Source organism: Coloeus monedula (assembly GCF_965178545.1).
Source record: "Coloeus monedula genome assembly, chromosome: 5".
NCBI lineage: Eukaryota > Metazoa > Chordata > Aves > Passeriformes > Corvidae > Coloeus > Coloeus monedula.
The window spans coordinates 69751893-69763848 of record NC_138785.1 but is presented as its reverse complement, the minus strand read 5'-3'; the positions used below and the strand labels follow the sequence as shown (position 1 = coordinate 69763848).

The 11956-nt window shown below is 48.5% G+C and overlaps 1 protein-coding gene across 1 annotated transcript; it reads left to right on the top strand.

The window, feature by feature from the left end:
- Positions 1-4416: 4416 nt before the first annotated feature.
- On the top strand, positions 4417-9972 carry CD8B (CD8 subunit beta; the record flags this gene model as incomplete). Its single annotated transcript, XM_082282264.1, has 5 exons — positions 4417-4462; positions 6814-7164; positions 9017-9112; positions 9735-9824; positions 9932-9972. 5 exons carry the CDS (start codon positions 4417-4419, stop codon positions 9970-9972), a joined length of 624 nt encoding a protein of 207 aa, XP_082138390.1.
- Positions 9973-11956: the final 1984 nt, after the last annotated feature.

Below are 11956 nucleotides of genomic sequence, written 5' to 3'. Positions count from 1 at the left end.
AGAGTCCCCGCACAAACCCTGCACCTCTGCTTGCAGGTTGTCCACCTGCACTTTGAGCTCCTGCTTGGCCTGCTCCAAGGTCTGCACATTCTCAAGAGCCTCCTTCAGCAATCTGGACAACTCCCTGCCTACCATTAGCAAACCCTGCAAAGCCGCTCGCTTCTTACACTTATTTGTGGGTTTGGGCTTTTTGTTCTCCTCCGACCAGCTCTCCCACTGCTGGCACAGCTGCTGGTACGCATCTGGCCCCTGGAAGGACCCTGGCGACCAAACTGGGGGGAGACACTTCTGGAGCACAAACTGCTCCAGCTTCCAACTGCTAACGATGTCGCTCATCATAGTGAAGGGGACAAGATCTGAGAGAGCTCTGTCTCAGAGCAAAACTACCATAACACACCAGTACTGCCAACCCCTCCACAGAGCAAGGCCCCACGACCTGCCCCTCCGAAAAGCCCCCCGGGGGGATACCGAACCTGGGCACAAGGGAGGAGGAAGGAAGGTGGGAAGGGGAGGCCACGGCCGAGCCGGCAGCTGCCACAAGCCACCAGCTCCCGGGGAGGGAACGGGGAAGGGATGCGGGAGCGGGTGAAGCAAAGGAGAGATGGAATAGGACCCCAATAATAAGATCTCACCAATCCTTGGCTGAATGTTCTGGCAGTCTCAGGAGCTTGAAGAGAGTCTCTGCAGAGGACCAGCAGATCCGGCACCTTTCAGGTAAAGGTGGTCACGAAGTCTCAGCCCGGTGATTTTTATAGCCATGGCAGGTCGTTGTTTGGGGCTGATGAAACCTGTGTTTACTTCCTCGGTGGCTTTTCCTCCTCCGTGTGCTGCCTTCCCAAGGACACTTTCCTTGTCTTTCCTTATCCTCTTCAACACTGATTAGGGAAGCTGAGATCACATTGCAGCACCTGCACTGCCCCTTATCTGTTTGGGGAGGTCCAGGATTAGTCATGGTTCACACTAAACTTCTGTTTGCGCCAAGTGTCCTGAAGAGGGAGAGCTGGAGCCTGTCCTCTGATCGTCCATCCTTCCAAATCCCCCCAAGGCCACCTCATTTACTGCACACCCCATTAGCACCTGGGGTCTGGGTGAAGATCACCCATGGGCCTCGCACCTGACACCTGTAACAAACACGGTCCTGCCAAACCACCCCCGAAGCACAGATCTGTTTGCCAGGGAGGGATGAAATGACAGGAAAATTCACACAATTCATCCTTTATATCCATTTTGGCATGTGGTCTTTAAAAGCAGCATTTTTCCATGCCACAACCCAGCTCCTCATACACTGACGTGGACCTTGGGGTTACCCAAGACATGTCAGGAGCCTCCACCGTGATATTGCATCAGCTGAATAACAGATGTAAATCTGCACCTGCAAAAGCAGATGAACCCCTCCCCCCACTCTACAAACCACATTATAGCTTGGAGCAGTTCAGAAAATTTGACCCACTTGTTGTGGGTTGTTTTTTTTTTTTTTTTGTACACTCAGAAAAGGGTACCAATCATCTTAGTGAAAATGCTATCATTTGCATTACTGCTTTTACCTCCAATTAAATTCTCCAGAAGCTAAACCCTCCACTGGAATAAAACCATTTAAAAAAATTAAAAAGGAAAAAAAATGTTCACACATGGCTTCTTGAGCCCCGGGGAGTTTCTATCCTGCACCCCTTTGCCCCCAGAGCAGCCCTTATTTCTACATACTGCAGTATTGGCTGTGTTGGACTAGGCTTGAGCCTGAGTAGCCTTCCCTGACCCCCAAAATCAGTCCTTTTAGCCTCAAAAGCACAGAGAGAATGAATTTTCCCCTGTTTTTATGGTGGCTGTTTTCTCTAGCCTGGCATTTACAGCCCAGCTGCAATTACCTCCTCTGCAACATGGGAGTTTAACAGAGATGAAACCCCAGCCAGGTCCTGCTTCTTGGCTGTAAACCCTGTTCTTCTACCCCAATGCTTTGCTCCAGCCCCCCAAAACAAACACTTTGCTGTAGGAAACTCATCACAAGGGGAAAAGAAAGAGTAAAAAATGCAGAAAAGCTGGTGAAAGCACCAGAAGTGAATCTCAGTGTGGTGAAGTGGGCAGGATGCAGGCTGGGAAAAAAGAGGAGGGGCTGTTTCCCACTAGGATGGGCTCATAGGGAGTTGGTGGGGCTGGGAACAGGGATAGTTGTCTTTAATTTCAGAAAAAGAATAAAATTCCCCTAGAAACTGTGCAGCCAAATAGTACAAATATACCAAAATTTAGCGATTCCCCCCAGCGTGGCTCAGCCGTGAGCCAAACACTCGTGATTAGGAGCTGCTGTTCCCCAGCAAGGTCACCAACAAATCTTGCTTGTGTGAACACAGAAGTTCATCTTACAGTCTTCTTTCCTCCCCTTTTTTCTTCCCAGGACATCAGCCCCAAACAATGTGGGGATGTTATAAACAGCAGCTGTCTCCTGCACCTTCGCACAGTGCTTTGATTTTTCTCGGCGATATGCTGCCAGACAAAGGTATCCCTCCTCCAGAATGTTTTCTCTTAGGAGCAACAGCCAGTCCTAAGAACAGCTTGGCCACTGGTAAACAGCTCCACTGTGTATAAACAGCAGTTTCAAAAAAAATTACATTTAATCCATGTTCCAGTACATTATGCTTTTACACTGCACATATTCCTTTTTCTTCCTCTAAAGCTGCTATAATGTCCTGTGGGAATCATCCCAGTGTAACATCCCCACATCCAAGGTTGTAATGATGGCAAAAGCCACCTCTGGGACAAATTCTTGTCCTGCACAGGAAGCCAGAAGTTGCTCCAGGTGACAGCAGCAGTGGGAAAAGAGGGACACAGCCATTGCAGCAGCTGGGGATGTTGGGCTCAGCTCACAGTCTTCACCACAGGGACAAAGGGAAAATACACTTGCAGTGTCATTTCTCATGTCAAGCATTCCTTGCCCCCCCACCTCAAAAAAAAAGAAGTGTTTCACCTCATTTTGTGGAGGCCCAAGTCTGGAGTGATGTGAAACAAAAGGGCAGGAGGTGAGGATGGCAGAGGCAAGTGTTGCTGCACCCCACATTGAGGGCTCAGCTTTGAAAACGAGAGCTTAAAAGCACTGAAGTGGGTTTGAAAACACTAAAATTGCCTTCTCCTGCCAGGAGAGAGTTAAAAAGCGATTCAGCCCACCCTAGATTTTAGCAGATGAAGCCTTTGTGGCAAGGCTTTTGCAGCTAGCAGCCTGCTTCAAGCAGGAAATTAATTTAAACAGAAATGGGGAGAGGATGTGTTACAGCAGCATGGAAAAATCTGGTACAAAATGGACCAAAAACCTACAGTCTACGAGATTCAATACTGTTTTTCCTATTCATCTGCCAGCTCAACCCTGAGGGAGGCTTCTCAGTGCCCCCACATGAGACTACCCTTGCTGGGGAGATGCTGGGGCATTGTAAGAACCACAAGTATCTGCATGAGGGTGCCATAAAAGAAAACTGAATCTTACTTGGCAGCCAAGAGGGCAGCAAATAAATAAAAATAATAAATCATTTCTATTTTTTTCCCAAACTTGAAAATATTGAAGGCTGCTGACACCAGTTCATCTCTGTAATTTCATGTCGTGTACTTGTCTTTGAATCCTAAACCCCAAGTGCTTCAAACCTCTTCCTCACAGACATTTCAAAGTCATTCTGATATTTCATCATTTAAATATTTCTGCCTATGAGCTGTGTGCTGTCACAGCTACCAAAGCAGCACATGCTGCGAGGTGGGAAGCCCCAGCAGAATTTCCTCATTTTTGCGGTTTTTCGGCCACAAATTTGTTGCGGTTTCTTGCTCTTGACTTCAAAGTTTTCTGTGATGCCTCACGTCTCTGCTTTATGTTGGGTTGGTCTAGTGTTCAGCATTCTCCAGAGAAAAACACCTCCTGCTATAAATTCTGCTGAAGAAAACAACCCCATGGATCAAATCACATCTTTCCCTTGTTTTGAAAGCTTTTTTATTTCAACAGGGAAAGAAACAGCCGAAATTAATTCTTTCCTGCTTTTATCTTTAAGGCCATGGTCCTACATTTGTAATTTTTTGATAGGATAGAAGTAGATAAAAAGGAGGAATAACTTGATGGTGAAATATGAGAAAATCATTATTAAAAATTCAGTGACTTTTCTTGGTTTTATTTTTCTTGAGAGGATTTAAGGGTGCCCTGTGAAGTGCTGGAAAGGAGCATAGGGCTCTGTCCCTGACGCACTCTTCGGTTTGGGGCTCAGTGCAGAAGAAGCTGCCAGGCTGAGGCTCCACGTGCTGCTGTGGCAGAGGCTCTTTGGCAGCTGCTGGTGACAGATCTTCACAGAGAGGGGCAAGGACTTCCTGAGGTGAAGCCAGCCCTGCCACCAAGAGGTGACACTGAGTGGAAAGGGGGAGCTGGCACAAAACCCCTCCATCACGGAGTCTGCCACCATGGCCCAGCCGTGGCTCCATCTCTGCATCTGCCTCCAGATCCCAGGTAAGAGGGAAGCATCTCTTAAGGGTTGAGGGCACCTAAAATAGTGCTGCAGCCTCTCCTCCACCCCACTCCAGCACGTGGGATGCATTGCACAGCATCTGGATGATGGAAGGTTAAATATATCATCATAGTATAGATCTACAGGATATTACCTATTTCCAATAATTTTGGATCATGCTTTTAATAACATGCTTTAGCTTTTGGTCAGCCCTGAACTGGTCAGGAAGTGGCACCAGTTGGTTGCTATGGGCCCCTTCCAACTGAAATAGTCTATTCCATTCTGTTCTATTCCATTCTGTATTCCATTCATATTTCAATACGTAATGGTAGAGACACCACAGAGTTTTTACTGCACCCTCAGTGCAGATGGACTGTAGGAAGCTGCTGATGGAGAAGTTAAAGTAGCTCCTCTCTATGCTGCCTGTGTAACACAAAGATGATAAACACCCCATCAAATTTTCTAAATCATCCAAAGACTGAGTACTTTCCAAGGGCCGCAGCTGGAACTGGTGTGTTATTGAGCCATTCTGCCTTACAAGTACTGATATCCTATAGATCTGTACGGCAGCCCGCCGAGAAAACTTCAATAAGTGAGAGTTTGCTTTGCACCTGCAAAAGGAAAAGGGACCATTTTTAAGGTGCTGCAGGCTGGTCTGGCCAAACACCATGATTCTCTGTGGCCCCCTTGAATATACACCAGGAAAGGGAACTGGGAGGTTTTGGGGTTGAAGGTATGACTGAGGATGAGTTTTTCTGCTCTGTCTCCATCCCAGCTCACCCCTGGCTTGACCACTGGCACTGAGCTGAGATTTTCCAGGATCCCTTCTCATCCTTTCTGACTTATCTAACACTGTCTCCAACAGCTCAAGGAAAAGTTTTTCATGGATAGTTATGCTTCCCATGCCCAGCAGAGCCAGACCTCAGGGCACTCAAGGAAGCCCCCATGCACCACGGACACATACATTTCATCCCCTAAAAAAACACATGGGTATTTGACAGAGCAAACTTTAAGATAATTATGTTCTAAAACCTGAAAATTATGTATTTTAGTAGTAAGGAGACATTGACATTATCACAGAGCCAGAGAATGTGGCGAAATGCTGCAGCTGCTGTGCAATGCTTGAGTTTTGGCATTGCAATGTTAATGCTCTGCAGCACTGGCAGTGATGGGGTCATTGGAGGGGGGGCAGAGGAAGGCTCTGGACCCCTGTCAGTCACCAGAGCCCTTTCCTCTGCCTGTCCCATTGGGAACATGGGAGACATCAGGACCTCGTGCCACGCCGATAGCTTTAGGTGTTCTTGGGTCAAGCCAGCCCATCCCCACCCCACTGGGTTTGCAGGGCTGCACAAGGCTGCAAAAACTGCTCTAAGCAACCTGGGGATTTTGAAAGAAAAGGAACATTATAAGGTAAAAAAAAAGACAAGAAACATGTATTATTGAGCTTTTTGCACAGCTTTAAAACATGCCTGGGAAAGAGACGGGGGAAGCGGGAGCCTCCTTATCTTCAGAGGGCTGTTTTTCACTCGGTCTCGGACTATCTGCAGATTTGCAGGACTGTTTGCTGAACAGAAAGGATCACAAGTTACCTGTTATCCTTTCCACAAGGACACATCCTCACTCACACAGACACCCCTCACATCTGCCTGGGCCAAACAAGGCTTAGATAATTTCCACAAAAGCTGCAAAGCCCAAACAGGGCGATGCGACACCAAACCAAAGCTTTGAACCCCACCGCTGCCCCTCACTCCCCCTCCTTCCCCATGTCTCAAAATTCCTTTGAAAAGTATTATTGTCTGAAAGCTAATATAAAATTGGCTCATTTTGAGATGTTTTGCACATTTTTTGGTCTCTTTTTCTGTCCCTGAGATGTTTATCAGTGTTGCATCTGTTAGAAGAAGAACCTGGCAAATCAGTTAAGAGGTGCAAAAAAAGAATCTTGAAAGAGAGGTGAAATGTCTGAAAAATGAGAAAGGTAAGGAGGGCGGAGAGGGGCATCCACAGGAGCAGGCAGGGATGCTCTTCCCTACACATACAGCCCTGAGGACACCCTCAAAACCATCCCTCCATCCCCTTCCCTGCCAGTGAGCCTGCTCCCTAGATGAGTGTTTACAGAGAAAACTCCATCTGTATAATTTGGCTTGACCAAAAAATAGCTGAGGAACCCAAAAGGCCTCTGAGGGAATATGGGAGCATCCTGATAAAAATGCTCCTGTTTCTTGCTTGTGTGACCTGCCTCATCTGTGTGTCTACGTGATTTTATTAAGTCCATAAAGAAAATCTGTACTTAGCATGGAAGAAAAATAGTGAAATTAAAATAATAACTATATATTCCTGTGTCTTTTTTCCTTAGGTTTTTATGCAAATCTACTTTTAACCCAAACTCCAGAGCATATTTTAACCCAAACTAACAATAAAACCGCAATCCTCTGTGAGCTGAAGAAGGAGCATACCGGGGTGTACTGGTACCGCTGGAGCCAGGAGAGGCAACATTTCGAGTTCTTGGTATTTTCCAACACACTGGGCAAAGCCACATATGGCACAAACATGAGCCAGGACAAGTTTAGAGTCCATGAGGAGAGGTCCCACAGCTCCTACAGCCTGCACATCAGCCACCTCCATCCCTCGGACAACGGCACCTACTACTGCTCCATCTCCCAGTCCTCCCAGCTCCTCCTGGGCAGCGGGACACGGCTCAGTGTGGGTAAGCAGCACCCCAGGGGTTCCAAAATGTGCCACCAGCAGGCTGTGATAAGGTCCCCTGGGTAAGGGGCAATGAGTGTTGGTAGCTTCTTCCCAATTTTGAGATGCAAGGTTGTGGCTCTGGGGTTTTTCTGAAGGGATCTATGAGACAGGGCAAAGCAGAAAATACAGAAAATAGCTAAATCTTAGGCCAGCTGCGTGTGATAGTCAGTGGTAGCAGTTGCTCTGCTGTAGGCATGCCTTGAGCACAGCAGTGGTCCTAGTGCTTTAGGATTTCCATGGGAGCACCTGATATTGCCATGCCCTGTGTTTTTCTCATGCCCTGCTGTACTTTGGGTGAGAGGCTGGATGTGTGCCCTGCTCAGCTCACGGGTCCTTCCATGCCATAATTCTTCCTTACTCTCACTCCAAGTGACAAGAGCAGCATCGAGGCCAGAGACCATCACCCCTCACATCTCTGGGATGGGTCTGATGGCAGCTTTCAAGACCATCCTTCACAAGAAATACTGAAATGGGATTTATTCCTCAAAGCTCACAACCCACTATCCCTGAGGAGCTCCAAACAGAAACCAGAGCTTTCTGCAGGTGGCATTGGGGTAGAGAGGCTTTACAGACATCTGGGTCATAGAGAAACTCTTTTCAGCCCATTTTCCCTTTGAGCACAGAGCAGGAGTTGATGCAGAAAAATTAATGTGTTTGAAGTAGGATTCAGCCTTTATTTTTGCAGACTTTTAGGGAGACAAATAACTTATTTAGCTAAAATACAAATAACTTATTTAACCAAAATGCTGCTACAGCTTCTGACTCTAAAGCAGACCCAGCGTCCCAGTTTTCCTGGGTTTTTTTGCAAATATACTCTGTACCTTGAACTGGATGAGAAATCCCTTTTGGATTCTTTCAGGCTCAGAAAAAAAGCTGGCTTAAGATAAAGGAGAACTGTTTTTTAACAACTGGGCTCATATCTCTGTGCAAAGTGTGAAAAACAGGCTTGAAATTCAGCTTGATCAAGGACACCAATTAAAAAGTAAACAGCAGCAGGTGCTCTGGGAGGACTCAGGCTTTGCTGGATATTTTCTTTTTTTCCTTTTAATTCTCATGATAAAACAAAATGCCTGTAAGTTTCTTTTCTTTAAGCCTATTATAAGGTAAGGGAGAGGTTGTCCAGATAAATCCCAGGGTCCTGATGTCTCATCTTTTCATGTAAAAGAATGGTAATTTCTCTAGGAAGTTATATTCTGGGTAGAAAGAGAATAAAAAGTCGTTTTGAATCACCTAAAATTTTGAATGAGTGTGGTTTGAGCAGTCAGACATGCAGCTATTTAATGACATTACTGGGATATTTTCCTGGCCAACTTTACTGAGAAATTAATGTCCTCCTCTGTTACTCAGAACACCATAATAAATCCTGCCTTCATTTTATCAGAAAGAAAAATAATCAAATGCTGAGCAAAGATTAAAGCAATCTGAATAAGGAAAAGATCCAGGGATCCCTTAAAACCTCCCAGTGCTACTGAAATCTCTTGCTAGCCATGATTTTGTGCAATGCTGATGAGATGATGCTTGGCAGCAAATGTCACTCCAGCAAGTTTGGGGTTTTTCCCTGCCTTAGCCTTCTCCCCTTCTTTACCTGGTAAATTGGTTTATTAACACTTTTAAAAGCTCTTGGTAACTTCTGTGGCCACCGAGAGGCTCAGGTCAAGCTCCCACCCCTCGGGGCGACACAGCCCTTTGCAGGGTTCAGTGGATGGGGTTTGTTCTAAGGGCCAAACTTTCCAGCCCTTCTTGCCTGCTGTTGGAGATCTCTGCTGCACTCAGAGCCACACTGACCACCCTCTTTTTCTCCTTATCCCCAGTTGATGCTTTGCCTCTGCCTCCAAAGACCACACAGACACCAGTCTCCAAAAAGCCTGTGCCGTGGATAACCAAAAGCAAAGCTGCCAGCAGGAAAGGTATGGCACTGGCTCAGCTCAGGCTGCCTGGAAAAAGGGGTTTTGCTGGGCTCTTGGGGCCTCCAAGGCTCAGTTGGAGTTTGTCCTGGAGTGGGGGCAACCACAATGTCACCCTGCAGGAGTGGGTGTCTGGGGGCAGATAGACCCACTGCTCTGGACAGAACTGACTTCTGCCTGCAGGAGGGATTCCCTGGGATGTACATGGGTTTAGGGGCCAGGATGTATTTCAGTTTAGGTTATTGTGACCTCAAGAGCTAAGCTCCCTGCAATGCTTTTTATACTCTGAGGGTGATTGAGCACTGAAACAGGTTGACCAGAGAGGCTGTGGAGTCTCCCTTACTGAAAATATTCAAAGGCCATCTGGACACAGTCCCATGCCATGTGCTCTGGGGTGACCCTGCTTGAGCAGGGAGGTTGGACCAGATAACCCACCGTGGTCCTTTCCAGCCTTACTTATCCTGTGATTCTGTAATGCATCCTTCAAAGGATACCCCAGGGGGATGGTCACATCCTCCACTGCCCCTTTGAGTACCTGCCTTGCTTTTCTCCCTTCCCCACCCCACACTCCATCCCCCAAAGCTGCCAGGGCAGGGTGGTGCCAGGAGTCCTCTTCTCTCTCCAGGTCCCTGCAGTCCCCTGGTCTGGGTCCCACTGGTCGCTGGTGTCCTGCTCCTCCTGCTGGGCCTGGTCCCCACTGCCCACCGCCTCTACCGTGAGTATCCTGCCAGCATCCTGAGGGGTGCCAGGCCCTGGGACAGCCCAGGAGCAGGATGGTGACCTGGGAGGGTCCTGGGACTGATGGACACTGTCTCTTCCCAGGTCTGCGGCGGAGGCTGTGGCTTCGCATCCACAGGCAGTAAATCCCAGTAAATCCCACCGGCCTCCCTGCCTTGGACAGGCAGGGAGAAACCACAGACCCTCCCCTGCATGATGCTGAGAACTGCCTGGACAGGACCCAGGAATGACATTGCAGGGAACAGACGTGGGCTTGTACCACAAAACAGACATTTCTTTCCTGGGACAGACCACGACTTTAATATTTTTCCTTGACGCAACAGCTGGCAGAAGGACCAGGCTGGATTCTGCAGCATCCTGAGCACTTCTCAAAGGACACTGAGGAGGGAGAATGCTATGGCTGGGATTGCACAGGGGTAAGAGGGCTGCTGTACCAAAGGGATTCAGATGGGCTGGAGAGCTGTGAGCTCCTTGGCTCTGTGTTCATCTGTAAGACAGCACAAAGGTGTGCTTTTTTTTTTGCTCCTATTAATACTGGTTGATAAACCTTTGGTAACAAACACTTTGAGAGCAACCAGCAAGGATGGGGCAGAGGCAGCTTGTAAAGACCCTGTGCAGGTTTGTTCAATGCCAAAAGTGAATATATCACTCAGTTATTTGTTCTGCAGGCTGGTGTCTTTTGGTCCTGCTCAGTAAGGAACACAGTTGCATGGTGAACAAGGAACCATGGCCTCCAACCAAGAAAGAGTTAAAGCAGAGCAAAAGCTGCAGGGAGGAGCAGATCTGGGAGGATGTCTTCTCCCATGGGAGACTGCAAACAGCCAGGAGTGGGAGAGGAAAGCCAGACAAAGCCATGCACACAAGGCCAAACACCTGGCACAGCCTGAAAGTCAACACCACCTCTGAGAGCAAACAGAGGCCCCCAGGGGCTGGCCCTGAGCCCAGCAGCACAGCATGGCCAGCAGGAACTGCCCTGGGCGATGCCTGGGTGTGCTGAGCCCCAAGTGACACCCCTATGTGCTGAGCCCCAAGTGATATCCCCATGTGCTGAGCCATCAGTGACACCCCTGTGTGCAGAGCCCTCAGTGATGCCAGGAGCAGGGAAGGTCTCCCCAGGGATGATACCAAGGCTCAGCTTCTGCCCAGGGCTCCATGGCAGAGCTGGGGCTGGAAATTCGGCATCCTGCAGAGCACAAGCAGCAAGCACTCACCCTCAGATGCACCCCCAGCCCCACATCTGCTCAACCACAGGCACTAGCACTGTGCCAGCTACAGGGAGGACAAGGGGAAGGTGGCCTAGAGTCCTCAGTGTTGGGGCTAACACAGTCTTGGGACGAGTTTGTGGGTGCAAAGCATCACAGTGGCAGAGCGGCATCACTCTGGCCTTCCCCTCCCTCCCCTCCCAGCCGCAGGGAGCTGCCACTTTCCACTCTAATACTGATTTTTTCAGAGTGCTTGGTCTCAAGCCCAGCTGTGGGTGCTTCCCCTAAATGATGCAGTGATAGAGCCGGCCGTGGATCGTGCTGAGCCAGCTTTCCCAGGCTGTGACATTCACCCAAGCTCTCAGGCCACCCAGCTTATGACTGTGGGGGCACCAGCACAACCCCCTATCCCACCACAGGTGCTGCAGGGAGGGGATTCTGAGCATCTCTGATTCCCATACACCACAATTTATCCTCTGTGAGAGCTCCAATGAACGAAATCCATCATTTTCCTACCCTGCAAGTAATAAGCAGAGCTTTGCCCCAGCAGCAGATGGTTTTTATGATATGTACATTTTTCAGGACAGCTGTAAGAAAACCCCTTTGAAACTTCCCACGGGCAAGGGTTTATTCTTTAAAAAACAGGGATTTTCCCTCTGCCTGCAACTACTTTTGAAATCCCAACTCCCTTTCCCACACTTGAGGTGTCCTGACCTTAATGTCCATACCTTGTTCAGCTCTCCCACCTCCCAGCCAGCACAGGAGGTGATCTCCCATGGCCAAGCAGCCAGGGCTGGGGCTGGGCAGCAAATACAGGCTGCACAGACCAATCCTCCTCTCCCACAGGAAGGTGAGTGGCCTCAGAGATAACCCTGCCCAGTCCACTGCTCTTCCTCCTTCTCCACAC